The sequence below is a fragment of the Podarcis liolepis genome, assembly GCF_965112155.1.
Source record: "Podarcis liolepis genome assembly, chromosome: 6".
NCBI lineage: Eukaryota > Metazoa > Chordata > Lepidosauria > Squamata > Lacertidae > Podarcis > Podarcis liolepis.
In genome coordinates this window covers 29,779,797-29,797,690 of record NC_139559.1, presented here as the reverse complement: position 1 = coordinate 29,797,690, position 17,894 = coordinate 29,779,797, and the positions used below count along the sequence as shown (strand labels likewise).

Genomic DNA, 17,894 nt, shown 5'->3' with positions numbered 1-17,894 from the left:
ACTGGCAGCAGCTTCCCACACATTCAGGCAGGCTCTCTCTCAGGTATATCTGGAGATGATGTGGATTGAACCCGGGTCCCTCATCAGCTCCCCCAAAGTATCTTTTCTCTACCCTGAAGTATGGAGTATTGTATCACCAGGAAACCTCTTTTTTGTCTAGTGCCCCATCTTGGGGGGGGGGGGGGATAAACTTCAACAGAGGAGCAAAAGCCACATGCTTTGTGGGCACTTACTGAATAACATGCCTAGAAGTACATTTTTCATAGCAAGGAAGTAAATGGCCTACTTACCGCAGAACTTCTCCGTCTCTAAATTGCTGTAAGAGACCGAGAAAAAAAAAAGAAACTCAGATGAGATGATGGGTCTAAACCTTAGATGAGAAACAGGTGCTGGAATCGGATGAAAGAGGAAGCATATTTTCAGACAGCACTCTAAGCGAAGCCATGTCTCAGCTCACAACAGGGCAGCAGAGGAGGACCAAAAAGGCCACACTCTCCTCTCTGGCAGCTCGCACATTCAGACATTTGCACTAAGCAGGTCATGGGCTGCAATAGGACGGGGTAAAAATGGAGGAAGTGGGGAAAAGCCACCCACCACCCACTTTGGTCACATAGCAATCCAGCAAGGCTTAGGACATTGTGTAACTCTTTCAAAGGAATCTCCACCACCTTTACCACAACAGGACCGCTTTGTAAAGGGTAAGACTTCCAGCGCTCTCATATGCCAATGCAACGTGACCAATCTTTTCTCTCCCATCTGAGCTACATTTTACATTTTTCACAGCGCAGCTTTCAACCTTCTGTCTCAGTAATGACATTGTGCCACCTTTTCTTTTTAATGAAAATAGATGCCTCACTTAAGCCAGCTTTTTTTTTAAGGAAAAGGGCGGAAAGGTACATTATGGAGGAATTTTATTGCACAGCCAGTGGCATAATAGTAATAACAATAATGATAAAAACCACTCCATGCAGCCCTTATGCGATATATACTGAAAAGACACTGAGCACAGATGAAGGATGCAATTCTGAGCACTTCCACCTGGGAAGAAAGGCCACTGGACCTCCGGAACGAATTAAGTACTTAACCCAAGATACCACTGTAAGTGCTCATTAAATAGCATAGCCTCCAAAATTCCTCAGATGCAAATAGGGACTATTTTATTTTATTTTATTAGTTGGTAGATTTTTTAAAAAATATGCACCAATAAATAAATTATAGAAAGTGGCAAGAATAGATATGGATGCATGAAGCATTAAAAAAAAAAATATCAAGACTCCCTGCGCTCTGCTCTGCTCTCCCTTTCCTCCTACCCAGGGCAGCCCTGTCCTCTACCTGCCCCTCAGTGTCACATGGGTCTAGGCCTTGGCTGCAACAGCCTCTCCCCCACCTCACCTGCTCTCCAGCAGCTGCTCTGAGCTGCCCAAGAGAGGGAGGGGGGCTTGCAATGGTGGTCATGGAGAGACCGTGGAGAGGCAACGGTATACTCCCTCGCAGCAGCTGCAGCAGCCACAGCTGCCGTCACTGAGGGCAAGTGCTGGCTCGTCCTCCTTCCCAAGCTTGGTGGTGGCAGCACTGGTGAAGGAAATAGGGACATTCCAGGATCAAATCAGAAGCTGGGGTGACTTTTATAATTCCAGGACTGTCCCCGGAAAATCGGGACACTTGGAGGGTATGGAATAGCCAATGTCACCCAATCTCCTGCAAACAAATCAGAATGAGTGCAAGGATTTCTGCCTGCACAACAGAACTCCTCTCCCCCCACCCATCTTCCTCCCCTAAATCTGTTCTTTGAGGTACCCCAAACCCTCTGGTGCTGATTTGGGGAGGACACAGCATGTGCAGGGAAAGGAAGGGATAATTTATTCCTATTTACTGGAGCAGGTTATTTACTTCCCCCCACCATTTGCACTGCTGGAGCCATTCTTTGCCTAGACCATCCTATGCCTGTTGAAAATGTTGCGCATTATTATTTAACCTTAGACTTTTGGCTTCCTCTAAAATTGTGCCTGATGGCTGCCATCCAGTTAATAGTAAAACACCAGAACAATCCCCACATATAAAAACTGAACACTCCTGATAAGGCCCACTTCCCTAAGGGAGCCAACTGCACTCGGCACTTATCTAGCCCTTTTCATCTTCTGAATTTGTAACAAACATTAACCAATTAATAATTAAAATGCTGAATTTTTCAATGCACAGGCAAACCTTGAGAAAAACCAGGCAGAGAGGTCTTTGCCCAGGACTTTAAGACATAACAGAATCTAAACAGAAAGATGGTTTTCACTTCATTTTGACTTTGTTCTCAGTACTAATACTAATTCTGTAACATGTTCAATGTAAAAAGTGATTTACAGTTTGTTTTTTTAGAAGACACCATTCCTAGCACAGGACATAAGTACATCAGAAGAGTCAAAGTAGCTCAGGGGGGAAGTCCTATCTAGTCTAGCATGCTCTTCTCACAGTGGCCACCCAGATGCCTGTTGAAAATATGTGAGCAGGACATGAGTATTCTAATCAGGAAAACTAGTGTGATAAGTCCCATGCTTAAGTGCAGCCAATGTCATTGCATTATGCCCTCTGGAAGCTCAACGCAAGCAGGACCAAAAGGATACCAGAACATTTGTGACATAAAAAGCTTCCAGGATTTCAGCAACACAGCATTTGACTATTCATGGTCTACTGTGGTAAGAGCAATCAACAAAATGCTGGGTATTATAATATCTATGGATCCAACTTTTAAATTACATTACATGTCTTATACTAGCAGAGTTTCAAGACATCGTATTCAGTCTTTTAATGACAGCTCACCTGGTGTTTCATAAGCGCTGGAAAGATGATGCCATAGCTAGAGACTGGCCAAGAGTGTGGGAGACTATGAGATTAGTCACACTAACTGTTCGATCCTGTGCATGTTGACTCAGGAGTAAGTCCCATTGTGCTCATTTGTGCCTACTCCCAGGTAAATATGCATAGGATTGCAGCAGTGGCAAAGTTTGGGTTTTCAAATTTTGGAGGCGCCCTGTGTGATGCTACAATTTGCTCCTTCATCTCTCATGCTCTGTTCTATAGCATTGTTGTGGCTCCTCCTGCATTGTGGCCGAACCTGTCGTGTGACCCTAAAATCGCCTCTGGATTACAGCCTGTTTTAATGAGCTCTGCTTACAAGCCACGAAGGATCAATCATCCTCAATTGCTCAAATAATCTTTTATTAAAGGAATATAAACTGGTGGATACACTTCTCTTGTGGCCCTATTTGTTGTAAATGGTGTAAGGGAACTCCACTGCGAAAAGCGTCTGATATAGGGTACTTGTGTGAAATCTGAGAAATCCAGTAAAACAAATAAAGCAAAACAAAACATTTAAACGTTCTTTAAACAAAACATTTAAACCCAGATTGGCTTGCTAGAGGCATTTCATTTCTACAAAACCCGAAGGGGGGAGGAGAGACATTGCTGTACCTGTGTTCTTATTGCTATTCCCCTGCCAGCACCCTTGTTTTATTGATGTGTTGCCTGCATACGATGGCTTTGCTGTTCCCTGCACTGCCTTTCACCATAACCATTCTATTGCTTTTTGTATTAATTGTTTCTTATTTTTATTTAGTTCATTTTAAAATGTATGAACTGCCCTTTGTTCAAACATGGATTTCAGGGCAGCATGAAAAACTTTTTAAAAAATCTGATCTGCAGATACAGTTATACAGCGTAACCAGCAACGCAATAAATTAAGGAGGAATGAAACCAATGCACTCAAAGAATACAGTGTCGGTACTGGTCATACTTTCCTTGAGAGGCAGGTCAGCACCAGCCTTCAGGAGGCCTTCAGTATGATGCCCCAACCTGCTAATGAACACACCCCAACGTACCAACAGAGTATTCCCATCCACCACCACCTCTGCTGCTGCTGCCATGGAAGCAGAGAGGTATTTTAATGGAGGGCTCCTGTTAAAAGCTAACCTCCCATCCACTGTGGCTACCTGCCATCTTGCTTTCCCCGAAATGCAATACCCCTGCTTTGGATCTAGGCTTCATAGGGCTGGCAGGGAGCAGTGGCACAGCTGAGTCAGGCCAGTAAAGGAGTCCTTCTGAGACCCTTGGACACCATAGCCAGTGAAGTGCCTGACCTGGCTTACTGTTAGCACGGTGGCTGTAGGCAATCCACACTGAGGAATGTTCTAAACCGTTAATTGATGGGTGTTTTTTTTTAAAAAAAACCTCTTGTTCTTCTCTACCTTGTAAACTTCAAGGCCGAAAGATGGGATATAAATATTTAAGTAAACAAACACAAGAGGCAGCCCCGAGTGTAACTGCAGGTATGTGTTATGAGCTTTTGTGATCACAGTCTAAAAGCCACAAACACACACCAAAACCCTGGTGTGAATTAGTACTAAGTATATAGGATAAAATCCAACCATCTCCACCTCCCAGCAGCAGAATGGATACCCTCTCCTATTATTATTGGCATTTCAATTAACTAATTACCTTCGAAACTACCATTTCAAGGTGATTTAAGATAATTAAAATCAGTTAAAAGCACAAATACATGCTTTTGTTACCATCAGCCATAGCATCCTTCTGGGCCACCTTGCTGGGATGGGACTTGAAACTGCTGGGAGAGGTTGTCCAGAGTTTTGGGTCTGGTGTCACCAGTATGCTGATGACACCCAGCTCTATTTCTCCTTTCCATCTGGTTTTAAACAAATTTTGTACATGTATATAGTTTTGATTCTCTTAATGTTTAATTGTTTTAATGGTTGTTGTTTTTCTATATTTTTAGCGATTCTTGTTTTTATCTGTAAGCCACCTTAAGTCCTGCAAGGGGAAAAGGTGGGGTATGAATAAAAAGAAGAAGAAGAAGAAGAAGAAGAAGAAGAAGAAGAAGAAGAAGAAGAAGAAGAAGAAGAAGTTGTTTGCACCAGCAGCTTTAACTTGCACCAGTAGCAAATTGGCAGACACTGTAAATCCCACAAGCAAGGTATTATATACTGGCTTGTCCTCACAAGCAACCTAGCCGCAGTGTTCATACACAGGAGATAAATCATGCTGGACCTGACCAAATCAATTTCCTTGCCCAATCTGATTGTGAAGATTGCCTCTCTTACAGTGTCAGCATCAGATAACTTATCCAGAAGAGATGCTTTTTATTCTCATTTGTGCAGCCCTTTCTTCACATCAGGCAAGGGCAGTGAAAAGTCACTCAGACATGTTAACGTTCCATTCTAGGAAATCAGCAGCCTGCCAGCTCTAGAAACTCATTAGGAATGATCTTCATTGCACAAATACAATTCCAAGCTCTCTTCTTCCTTGGATTTCCTTCGGCGACTCCCTCCGGAGCCAGCCATCTCACCACACCACCTCCATATTCTTCAGGCACCTTCAATTACCTTTCAGAGTACCCTTTGTTGCCTGAGATTAATCTAGGTTAATTTAATCACTTCAGGGAAATTGCTTCAGGCCCGGGTTGAGGCATCGTTAAGGGAAGCGAAGCCCCCCTAGTGCCCAAGGTGTGATATTTCAGAAGGTAAAGCACATTATTCTCTCGGCTCTTGGTGCCATTGACAGCAGGGGGTGGGGGCAAAAAAAACCCCAGCTCTCAAATATGCACAAAACATTGTGTGCTGTTTGTACCTCCCCAACTCCAGGCTCTCAGAGGATGTACTGCAAGAGACGGCTGCTTCCACTTCCTAATCACTTACAAAAGAGTAGTCCTAGGTACTGTTATTCTGACTAAATTTAGATCTGTATTGTGACAGGTATTTCTCCCACCGCAACATTCTGCTTCCCACCAGTTCCTCTGTCACTCTATTTCTCTGAGTACAGGGTGTCTTTTGCTTTCTCTGGGACCATGACACTCCAGTGAAGAGGTCTACGAAATGTGCAGGGTCCCATCCATGCCCCCTTCCAGGATATGCCATTTCATTCTGCCTCCCTGCTACTTTTGCATCCTGCCCATGCCCCTAGGCAGGCAGTATTCCTTAGCCACTAAGCATGCTTTGTTCTCATTAGGCTATTGCCCCCCCCCCAGTTGTCTCCCCCCTCCCAATTTTTAAAATTGTACTTTCACAGAACAGGGGTTTTCCCCAAGCCTGCTGATTCCTTCCTCTAGTGCACAGATGGTGCTGTTTGGGCTACATAAGGATCCACACTCAGAGAACCGAGTTTGCTATTAGTATACAGTCGTGCTTTGGTTGTCAAACGCCTTGGTACTCAGACGTTTTGGCTCCCGAATGCCACAAACCCAGAAGTGAGTGTTCCGGTTTGTGAATGTTTTTTGGAACATCCTGCCGGCTTCCGCAGCTTCTGATTGAGTGCAGGAAGCTCCTGCAGCCAATCAGAAGCCACACCTTGGTTTTTGAACCGTTCCAAGAGTTGAACAGACTCCCAGAACTGATTAAGTTCGACAACCAAGGTACCACTGTATAGGGTATGAGGACTATATTGTTGTACTGCTTCTCATCTTGCCCCTCTGTCCTCCCCTCTTCTTTTCACAATGGGTGTTTGTTCAAGGACAATGAATAACCGAACCATACATCTTTTTTAATTGGTTCAGAGATCTGCACATCCCCATGCAGGGTGAATCTGCTATGAAACTGATGAAGCTTTTTTTTTTTAAGGGTCTGGTAGACCCCATTTGAGTGGCACGACTCATATTAGTAATTTTTTTTGTTCTATATATCACAACAATCCCAGAGTTATACAGTCAGTAACACAGATGGTATAGAAGTATGGTGATCTGTCATGGAACAACCCCATTGAAGAAGATAACAGTGGTTACCCAGACCTCGTTGCTGGTTACGAAGGGGCCCCAAAATGTAGGTCCACCACTGTCCCCTTGAGCTTATTGCAGGCATCCCTTGAAAATTGGAAAGGGGCATGAAGCGTGATGTTATATGTAGGAAACCTGTCAAGACGGAGTACATTATCTACCTGGGGTGTCTAGGAAGGAATAATTTCCTTTATATTTTGTAAACCACTGGTGAGCTCATTTTTGCCTAGTCAAACTGAACTTTTGAAGAATGCTTGCTATGTTGAGTGCTGAATTTTTAACATGGGAATGGCCAGGCTTTACACCTACAAGACCTCTGGCTTGAAAACCTTTTATGAATTAATCCCAAAAGACAAGATGGGCTACTCCTGAGATGTGAGAAAGGCACTCAGCGAATGGCTGCAGGCACCCTGTCATTCAGAGATGCCACATCTAGGTGATAAATCAGTGCTAGGTTAAGGAATTAAACCACTCTGAAAGAAGAAAAAGAGGCCCTGGATCCCTCAGCCAGCAAATTTTAAAACACATTTCAATTGCTTTTATTTCAAATGTTCATATGCCACTTTCCCGCTTAAAATTCTGTGCAGTGGCTTGCAGAACAAACTGTAAACTTATACAAGCTGCAGATGGCAAGTGCCATCTTTTTTAAAAGGGCAGTTCCTTCTATGCAGAATAGAATAAGGAATTCACTTTCTACCCTGATACTTGTTTGCAACACTTGCATCATGTAATGACAACATAGGCTTCCCCCATAGCTTTCCCCTCTCCTCATATGTAAATACATGCATTTAATTGTTTTAATCTACAACACATGCATTTAATTGTTTTCTTAATATTCCTTCAATTAGCAATTTATGTATTCATTTTAAAAATTATCTCCCACCCTGTACCTGAAGGTCACGGGGCAGATTGCCACAATAAGCAGTGTTAAGTGGAATACAACCCATAAACACAATTTAAATAATAAAGAACACTGGAAAGTAATCTACAGTATGCTATGGTTGTCCCACATATTCCAGTGGTGTCCCTTGGCAGAGGGGAGAGGTGGCACCTCAGTGGTAGGGCATCAGTTTTGCAAGTGGAAAGTCTTAGCTTCACTCATTGGATCTCCAGTTAGGATTGGAAATGACCTTTCTGTGAAACTCTGTAGAGAGCTGCTGCCAGCTGCTATAGACAGTACTAATCTAGATGGATCAGTGGTGTGACTCAAAATAAGGCAACTTTTTACCATCACCAATTTTGAAGCAAAGCCCTGGTTATATTATGCTGTCGTGACCAAGGACCGCTTTATTTCCCAGTGCTTATTTAAGAGAGAGGCTACCCAGAAACTTTCCTAAGCTGAAAGCAGAGGATTCTCCTTCCCCAGCTTAAACTGCAAGCATTGGAGCTTGTACGCATTCATTACCGTCATCTATAAAGCGCCAGCAAAGCTCCTGCTCTGTGCAGCAGCAGTCTCAACCCCAAGCCAGTTGACGCAAATGGGCTAATTCCTAATGTATCTTGAAAATGTGGAGGCCAGAATCAAGAGGCTCGTTCCTCTCAGGCTTCTGGCAGCAATAAACACCCAAAGGCAGAACTGGTTGCTGTTATATTACAGCAGCCAGTGAGACTCAGATCAAGAAGCTGAAGGCAGATGGCTGCTTTAATGCTGAATGTGAGCACCTCCGTGTCCCTGAGACCACAAGGGTCAGAGAGTTCCTGCTTACCAGCTTGCTAACAGCATACTGTACATTGAGAAGCATATGGATGAGAGAAGCATGGGTTGTCCTGCAGATGGGTTGCTTTGCTGCTAACCTCTGCATGACTCAGATTCTGGTGTTTCGCCTGCTGCAAATGACAGTATGGGATAGGCTTGCCATACATCAGGAAAATTCCTGACCTGTCCTGGTTTTCAGGTGTAAAAATCAGTGGGGTTAGGGTGTCAGGAATTTTGCTTTTTGAAATATGGCAATACTAGCATGAGAGAAACTGCTTGGCAGATGATGGGAGGTGTGGGACACACGAATGCAGAGGTTAAAGCTCGCATGCACATTTCTTTGTAGTTTTGTCAGGCAACAAAGGGTGGGGAGCTGAAATTGGTTTAAGAAAAGCATCACTGCAAGATGGGAATGGCTGTAACCTACAAAACTGGTGCGATAGGCATGGCCCCTAGCATTAGCAGATAAGCTCACGCAAACATGTAGAGTGGCTAGAGGTGAATCTACTAATCATATATTTTGGTTTGTTTTCATTTCTTCTATTAGCTCTCAGCCTGTTGGGTTTGAGTCTCCTATAGTACAATAATGTCTCATGCTGTATGACTGATGGTCTACTTGCATGTAACTCCATATATTGGTGGTAGCTGCCCACCTGTTTTGATTATATCTGTTCTATGCTGTATTTATGTTTCAAAAAAATTTGTTGTTGTTGTTGTTGTTTAGTCGTTTAGTCGTGTCCGACTCTTCGTGACCCCATGGACCAGAGCACACCAGGCGCTCCTGTCTTCCACTGTCTCCTGCAGTTTGGTCAAACTCATTCTGGTAGCTTTGACAACACTGTCCAACCATCTCGTCCTCTGCTGTCCCCTTCTCCTTGTGCCTTCCATCTTTCCCAACATCAGGGTCTTTTCCAGGGAGTCTTCTCTTCTCATGAGGTGGCCAAAGTATTGGAGCCTCAGCTTCAGGATCTGTCCTTCCAGTGAGCACTCAGGGCTGATTTCCTTAAGAATGGATACGTTTGATCTTCTTGCAGTCCATGGGACGCTCAAAAAAAATATTACAGTGCAAAAGAAAAAAGAAAAGCATTGCTGCTCCCAGTGTATATACTCATTCTATTTTTGCCCCTGGTTAACTGTAGGCTTTAAAAATAAATAAATGAAAAACCCATTTCACTAAAGACAACTTGCATCAGGGTGAGGCATTTAGGATGAGATGAGAGCCAAGGGGACCTCTGGGTGCATTCAGTCTAATGCATTTTAATTCTTTTTCATCAGGGAATATAACCATTTAATGTCATTAATAAAGCATAGTTGAAAATCTCAAAGGTGGCGCCAATAATTGTTTGCTACTAACAATACAAACCATGGAAAGGAACAAAAAAAGAAGTAACAATTTTTTTTAAAGGAATAAAAAGTCCCATTCTTTCCTACAGGTTGAATTGTTTCTGGCAGGATTTGTGATAGTTTTGAGATTTTGAACACTGTTCTGACCCAGTTCTCCAAGGTCACTTGGAACTTTTATTAAAAGAAACAAAAGAAAAACAAAATCTGACCCTGACTTGCTCCATCTGTCTTCTTTTCTCATTGAAACATGTTTTATTTATATAGGCATGAAATTAGTTTGCCTGGCAAAGATAAACCTGAGACCAGGTATTCACACACTTAACTGAGCAACAAGAGCAGATGCTGAAATCAATTCTATGTTGCCAGTGGACAATGGTGGTCAAGACCCAAATCCTCCTGACAGTTGAACCCTCAGGCTCATGAGTCCTTCATCTCAGATAGCACATGTTGGTGACCACTCAGGGTCAATTCACATGACTTGTCTTTTTTATTATCTGTGGCAGTGGCACTTTTCAGTTATCCAGTTATCAGTTTAGCAGTACAGCCACAGTAAGCAATACACATGGATTTGCTTTGGGCATCCAAACACAACTGTAGCTTTTTTTTAAAGGATCAAGCACCAAAAGCTGATCTGTGTTAAGATCAGTAAAATGACACCAGTTACAGCAAGCGCATGCTGTGGAATTTCGTATAGTCTAACCCCACAAACTGCATGGAGAATTTCCTTGTTAGATATAACATCCTATTTGCAAGGAGATGGCCAGGTATGATAATCATGTACATGTTCATTGCACCACTTTCAGACAATCGTCCAAGCCATCAAAAAGACCAGGAAATCTCTAACTAACCACAGCTTCCCATTTTGTCCATACAGGGGGGTGATTACCAGCTTTGGAACAAAACAGGATATTAAACCAGTTTGAAAATGGTTTAATATCCCGGTTGCTTCTGAAGCTGTTGACCACAGTTTCCCAGTTTGGACCAAATGGAAAATGAAAGTTAACTGTAGATGTCCTGGTTTATTTACTGGCTCACATGAAGGGAGGACTGAAGCATTTCTAGCTGTTTTCCTTTGGGAAGTTTGTTTCTTGTCTGGATGCTGTCTATTCAAAATAAGCGAAGGGGCCAAGCTGAGACAATGCAGCAGAAAGGCCATCTATCTTACAGTGTAATTGAAGTTTCGCTGTGATGGACAAATCCGCACTGTAGTACTTAAAAGCAAGCCAACAAACAAACATCTTGCCTGCATATTTCATAGAGGGTTTACATGCCATTGAAATCTGCACTTGGACAAAAATAGCAAAGCAGATTTTGATCCATGCAATTCAAGCATACTGCTGTGAAGTTAACACACTATCTTAATTATGATCAGAGTCTGGACTATTTTTAAAACAGCTTTTAATTCCCAGGCTTACCGAGTTCCTTCTTCAAGCTCCATGATGCTCCCATATCGACATAATGCATCCTTATGTAGCTCACAGACAAACTATTCTGCCGTCTCACTGGATGAACTCCTTGATGATTTAGAGGATGACTGAAGGTCATCTAGCCAAGCCTTCCCAAGCCTGGTGCCCTCCATATATATAGGACTACAACTTCATTGGTCTCAGATGTCAACTGGAGGGCACCAGGCTGAGGAAGATTGATTCAGACTAATCCCAAGACTTAAGGCAGGTTCTTCTACATATACCAGTCATTGTATACTTCAAAGCTCAAAATACAGCAAGATGGAATAGGACTAAACCAATTTAAGTAGAATGAAATCTCATGTGGCTCAGCTCATATGTAGCACTAAGCCAACCTGCTTTAGTGAAAACATGCCAGCATGGCAGTGCCTGGAGAGGAGATTGTGGCCACTTTGTTCCTCCTCTGATCCTGCTGTTGTTGCGAGCTAAGCCATAGTTTAGCATGTCATCCAAACCCAGGCTCATGGTTAGTTTCCTCCTCTGTAAATAAGCCACAAGCTCAGCTTGGGATGGTCAATCAATAGCGTAGCTCACAGCAGTGCCGCAGCAACAGGATGAGAGAAGGAGCTAAGCAGCCACAATTTCCTCTCCGGAAATTTGTGCATTCACACTAAGCCATGGTTTGTCTTGGCACTACATGCAATCCAGGCCACAATAGGCAACACCATCTATTTAGTCATATTCTTGATCCTCTCCTGGCATGCTTACATAGTCTGTATTGCCAAGAGAAAGCTTTAGGTTCCACATCAGTTAAGTCCAGTTTACTTAAGGGTACTTTCATGAGAACAAAACAAACTGAACCAGGGTCTCAAACAAGGATCTTGCCCAGGCCTACCTTGAGATGCCAGGGATTGAATATGGGGTTTTCTGTGTGCAAAGCAGATACTCTCCCTCTGAGCTACAGCAAATGTCTGCATTGTATATCTGACAACTCCAACATAGAATATTATCTTTGTTATCGCACCCATTTGCTTTAAGTGCATGCTAATCTGACATAGTGCAATGGGTGTTGGGGTGTTGGGAGGGGGAATTGACTCTGCTTGAAATTTCCTTGTTGTTAACTTAACAGGGGTCTCCTTACCCTGACTGACGCCTGTCAATGCCACTGAACAACTCCCACAGTTCTTCAGAGTTGAGGATGCCATCGGCACAACAGTTCTTAAATTCTTCAAATGACAACTTCCCATCATCTACATTTGAATGAAAGAGAAGGAATAATTATACCTTTGCAGAGATGAGAGCAACATGAGTCTCTGTATGTTATTTTGTCTAATTCAGCAAGCTGTGCAACAGGAAGACCTTATGGTATAACACTGGAGCCAGGAATTCATAGAAAAACAACAAGGAATCTTGTGGTGCCTTGAAGACTACCAGATATGCTACGGCCATCTTTAGGAAGGTGCCACAAGATTCTTTGCTGTTGTGTGACAGACTAACAGGGCTACTCCGCTAGGAATTCATAGGTCTCTGCTGAGCAACATCAGCAGTGCTGAAGACACAGGTTTTCACTGAGATGGCGGAGGCTGATGCAGATGAGATTCATGGGTTCCTGGCTGACATATCACACTGTTCATGCTTGGAGATCACTCCCACTCACTTGGAGATCAGTGGCTATTAGTTAGGACCGCCTCTTCCCATATGAACCTACCCGGACCCTGAGATCATCTTGTGAGGCTCTTCTTTGTGTGCCTCCCCCTCGAGCTGTCAGGAGGGTGGCAACACGAGAATGGGCCTTCTCTGCGGTGGCTCCCCGTCTGTGGAATTCTCTCCCCAGGGAAGTTCGCCTGGCACCTTCATTATACACCTTTAGGCGCCAGGCAAAACGTTCCTTTTTAACAAGGTCTTTGCCTGACTTGATCTACATCCTATACCCTTTTTAAAATGCTGGCTTTTTGGGGAGGAGGGTTTATTGGGTTGTTATTTTTGATTTGATTTTATGTATTTGATAATTTATGTGAACTGCCCTGAGACCTTCAGGTATAGGGTGGTATAGACATTAAATAAATAAAATAAATAAATAAAATGATTACTCTGCTCTGCCTCCATGGTTGGAGGTAATAGTGATTCTGAATACCAGCTGCTGAAAACTACAGGAGGGGAGTGTGCTCTTGTATTCAGGTCTTGCTAGAGGGTTTCCCACAGGAACCTGGGTAGCCAATGTGTGAACAGGATGCTGAACTAGATGGGTCACTGGCCTGATCCAGCAGGTATTTCTTAAGTGCTTATGCTCCATTGAGCAGCTGTAGGACATGTAGACACTGAAAACCAAAGAGTTCTGCATGTTAACTGACCACCACTGCCAAGTTGCATCTTGGAGGAAGTGCAGGTGCTCTACTGAAGTAAGACATCATTCTGAACCTGCACAGAGGCTTCTAGCAGCACATGCAGGTATGAACCAATCCACAGTCTGTGCAGGATACTAGGGGTCTGTCTACATGAACATCACTGTCAGATCCATATTATCTCCTCCCTAGTCATATCTTGGCAGTGGTGGTTAGCCAATGCACAGACCTTCTGCATCTTTTCAGCCTGCCATTTCCTATGAATAAAGAAAGCTGCCCAAAGAATGGACTTATGAAACCAGGGTTAAAATCCAGCCATGGGTGCAATCTGAGTGAGCCGATACAATTTGGACTCAGTTTTCCACTTGTAAACGGGAAAACTTAAAATGGCCAGTGTTGTGAGACACTGAGAAAACAATTGCAAAACACTCTAAAAGTGGAAGAAAAATGAAATGCCAAATGGACAAGTGTGCATAATAAAACAAAAAATATAAATAAATAATAAATTTCAGATCTGTTTCCTGGGAGTGACAGCAGCCACGGGGGATATAAAGGTCAGAGCAGATAGCCGAATAGCAATGAAAGATCAGCATTAATAGATGGATTTGGCCTAAGTAGGAAGAATGATTGACATGCAGGTTTGTATGACAAGGGCAAGGATGCATGGATATGGGAAATAATAGACAGCAATTGCCAAAGTGATAGACAGCAAGGGGGCAAGGAATGTCAGAAACATCCAGGGATTAAATTGAACCATAGGCCACAGACTGGGTCAGCAAGGCTATAGAAGAGCCTGGATGTATCCACTACCCATGAGGCCTGGAGTTTGCTTATCTGTTGAAGAACTTGGAAACTAGACAACATTGGCCTTCATTTATCATAAAGTTTCTAGCTCTCATGGTTGCTCAGAAATTATGAAAGCTAGAGTGGTAGAATGCAGGACTAGGAATGGGGAGAACCAGGCCCAACTTCCACTCATCTGTTTTCCTGGTTGGCTTTCAAACATTAGAAGCGGGAAACTGGCTAGGAAGCTGGCTAAGCCCCTGGACAACAAGGAACCAAAGGTTTGCTAAAAAAGGAGAATGCAAAGAAGCTGAATGAATTATTTGTATCTGTCTTCAGCACAGAAGTTGTAGGGCAAATCCCTGTTTCTTAACTAGCTTTCTTGGGAACAGAGTCTGAGGAACTAAGGCAAAGAGTAGTGACAAGAGACACAGTTCTAGGACTTATTGACAAAACAAAAGCTGACAAGTTACTGGGTTTGGATAGCATCCACCCAAGAGTTCTTTAAGAACCCAAATTTAAAGCTGCTGAGTTTCTAACAAAAACAAATGTAGCTTGTCTCTAAGATCAGTCACCATAGCTGAGGACTAGAAACTGATCAATGTAGCATCAATTTTTTAAAAAATATATCCAGGAGGATTTGGAAATCACAGGCTGATTAGCTTAAGTTCTGTTCTGGGAAAACAGGTGGAAAGCTTTGTTAAAGATAAAATTACAAAGCGTCTAGAAGAACAAGTCTTGCTGAACAAAAACCAGAATGGCTTCCACAGATGTAAGCCTTTTCCAACTAATCTTTTAGAACTCTTTGGGAGTGTCAACAAACATATACTAGATAGGGATGATCCACTAGATATTGTGTACCAGGGCTTTTAAAAAGATTTTGATAAAGTCCTCCACCAAAGATGCCTGAGTAAGCTTAGTGGTTGTGGGGTAAGAGGGTTTGGTTGTTTAAGGCTAGTCTTTGAGATGGAGTAACGTTATTTATTTAAATGAAGAGACATACATAAATAAAAAAGAAGGGCAAGGAAATCACATGGGCAGGTCACTCACCGTTCTTGTCAGCTCGTCGAAAAACCTGAAAAGACAAAAAATCACATTCAGCAACACAAACTTGGGAAGGAAATTCTTTTTGCATACACGTGTGTCTATAAAAATTAGTAGCTCCTTCAACCAGCTCAATCCATATGCCAAGCCCTAATGAATTATGCTCTAGTTACCAGGTATCTCCAGATATTAGCTGCTTTCTTGGTTTGTCACTGTAAAATACAGCAGGAAATGAGTGAAGTGTCCCAGAATGAGGCTGATTCCTCTTCCATTGGTTCATTCGCACCAGTATACATAGGGGGCAAAGAGGGGCAAAATCCCATTGCGCAAGCAAAAATCATTGTGCTGACAGGATGAGAGAAATGGATATTGTAATCTCTCATACTGATAATGGGCTTCTCACTATAAAGCAATACCAGATTGTTGCAAATATTGAGAGTTATTGCAATCACTTGCATGCTTTGATTTTATACTACGCAAACATTTAAGTTTGATACTTGTTATTTAGCTGTGATTCCTGCATTGCAGGGGGCTGGACTAGATGGCCCTTTGTGTCCCTTACACCTCTGCAATTATACAATTCTGTGATTCTATGTTATGATTTCCCTTCTGTATTATTGCAGTTCAGGACTGGGCTAATTCAACCATAAATAGGAGTTCCACTGTCAGTACAGACTGAGCCCACCCACTCCCCCACAGATATTGGGATGATAGACAGTTACACTAGCACAAATGTGGAACATGGCTCAGAAGGGCAAGTGCACTGTGTGTGCTGTGGTGAAGCATGTGAAGGATTTAATTTCATTGGAAGTAGCAGATTAGCAGGAGTAAAGGAACAGGCAACAAAGCCAAAACTAATGGGCAACATTTATAGGCACTGGAGTTCCACATGTTCATCCAAGTTACTGCATCAATAACTGAGCTGTGGGGTATCATCACTGGTGTTATTTCAGCACCAATATATCCACTGTTTTGTTGCTGGGTATTCCTATGTCACACTGATTGTTTCTACTTAAACGGGGGGGGGGGGGCGGCTCTGCCATGGGACAGTTCATCTTACAAGACCACAAAAATATGGCCTGGTGGCTAGAGGGATGGTTGGGAAAGAGTTTTTAGTTGCAGATTCAGAGAGCTGTTTCTAGCCTTTACCGCATTTTTTGCTCTATAAGACTCACCTTTTCCCTCCTAAAAAGTAAGGGGAAATGTGTGTGCGTCTTATGGAGTGAATGCAGGCTGCGCAGCTGTCCCAGAAGCCAGAACAGCAAGAGGGATTGCTGCTTTCACTGCGCAGTGATGCCTCTTGCTGTTCTGGCTTCTGAGATTCAGAATATTTTTTTTCTTGTTTTCCTCCTCCAAAAACCAGGTGCGTCTTGTGATCTGGTGCGTCTTATAGAGCGAAAAATACGGGTACTTTTCAAGGCCCCCACGGAGGCTTGTCTGTGCTTTAACATAAGGCATTCAGGAGCATCCTTTCGCTCCTTTACACTTTATAGGTAAGAGCGCACAAGGGAGCCTCACAAAAAAAGAAAAACCTAGACTTCATCTCTGCTACATTACAGTTCATGTCTTTAAATTTTCAGCAGCTTTAAACAAAAGAGGATTCGGCTTAAAATACACCCAAACAAAACTTTTAAGTGCATTGCCTTTTGCTGTCAAAGGGGAACACATCCCTGAATCTGACAGCAGGAAAGAAGCGAGATTCCCCCATACATAAATGCCTTTAACAGGAAAATCGTCCTATAGCATCTTAGAGGCTAACTGGCATAGAGTTTCAAAGACTACAACTGACTTCATCAGAAACAAAAGTGATACCCTCATTTGGTAGGTAGGCATCAATACATATATAGACACACACTTTGTTCAGTTATGATTTTTTCATGTTATATTATTGTAATCAGTAATGGCTGCTGCGGCAGCATAGGCTGGACTGTGTTCCTGTCCTGGCTTCACTGTGCATCACTGCTGGGAAAGGGACAAGGTGGGGGGTAGTTTGGCGTGGTGTGGGCACAGCATCAGGAACATTGGGTTGGCTCTGCAGCTGCGACACACCAAGCATCCCACTGCCTTTCCCCCCTCCTTTCCAGTAGCTGGTAGTGAAGAAGAAGAAGAAGAAGAAGAAGAAGAAGAAGAAGAAGAAGAAGAGGAGGAGGAGGAGGAGTTTGGATTTGATATCCCGCCTTTCACTCCCTTTAAGGAGTCTCAAAGCGGCTAACATTCTCCTTGCCCTTCCTCCCCCACAACAAACACTCTGTGAGGTGAGTGGGGCTGAGAGACTTCACAGAAGTGTGACTGGCCCAAGGTCACCCAGCAGCTGCATGTGGAGGAGCGGAGACTCGAATCCGGTTCCCCAGATTACGAGACTACCGCTCTTAACCACTACACCACACAGAAAGCTACACCTGTACCATCGAACGCGGCTGATTGCAATGATCTGGTTAGTTAAACAATAAAATACCATTCTCGTAATACTGCCCCTTCTCACCCTTTGCACCTGTACCTGCCTCCTAAAATAA

General features: G+C 43.2%; 1 protein-coding gene across 1 annotated transcript in view; it reads right to left on the bottom strand.

The window, feature by feature from the left end:
* NECAB3 (N-terminal EF-hand calcium binding protein 3) overlaps window positions 1-17,894 on the bottom strand; it is a 79,563-nt gene that overhangs the window by 34,394 nt on the left and 27,275 nt on the right. Inside the window, exons 2-4 of the mRNA XM_083508224.1 lie at window positions 15,388-15,412; window positions 12,354-12,462; window positions 291-316 (exon numbers count right to left, since the gene is read on the bottom strand). Of these exons, the coding sequence (XP_083364350.1) occupies window positions 291-316; window positions 12,354-12,462; window positions 15,388-15,412 (160 nt within the window). The remainder of the gene's footprint in view (window positions 1-290; window positions 317-12,353; window positions 12,463-15,387; window positions 15,413-17,894) is intronic.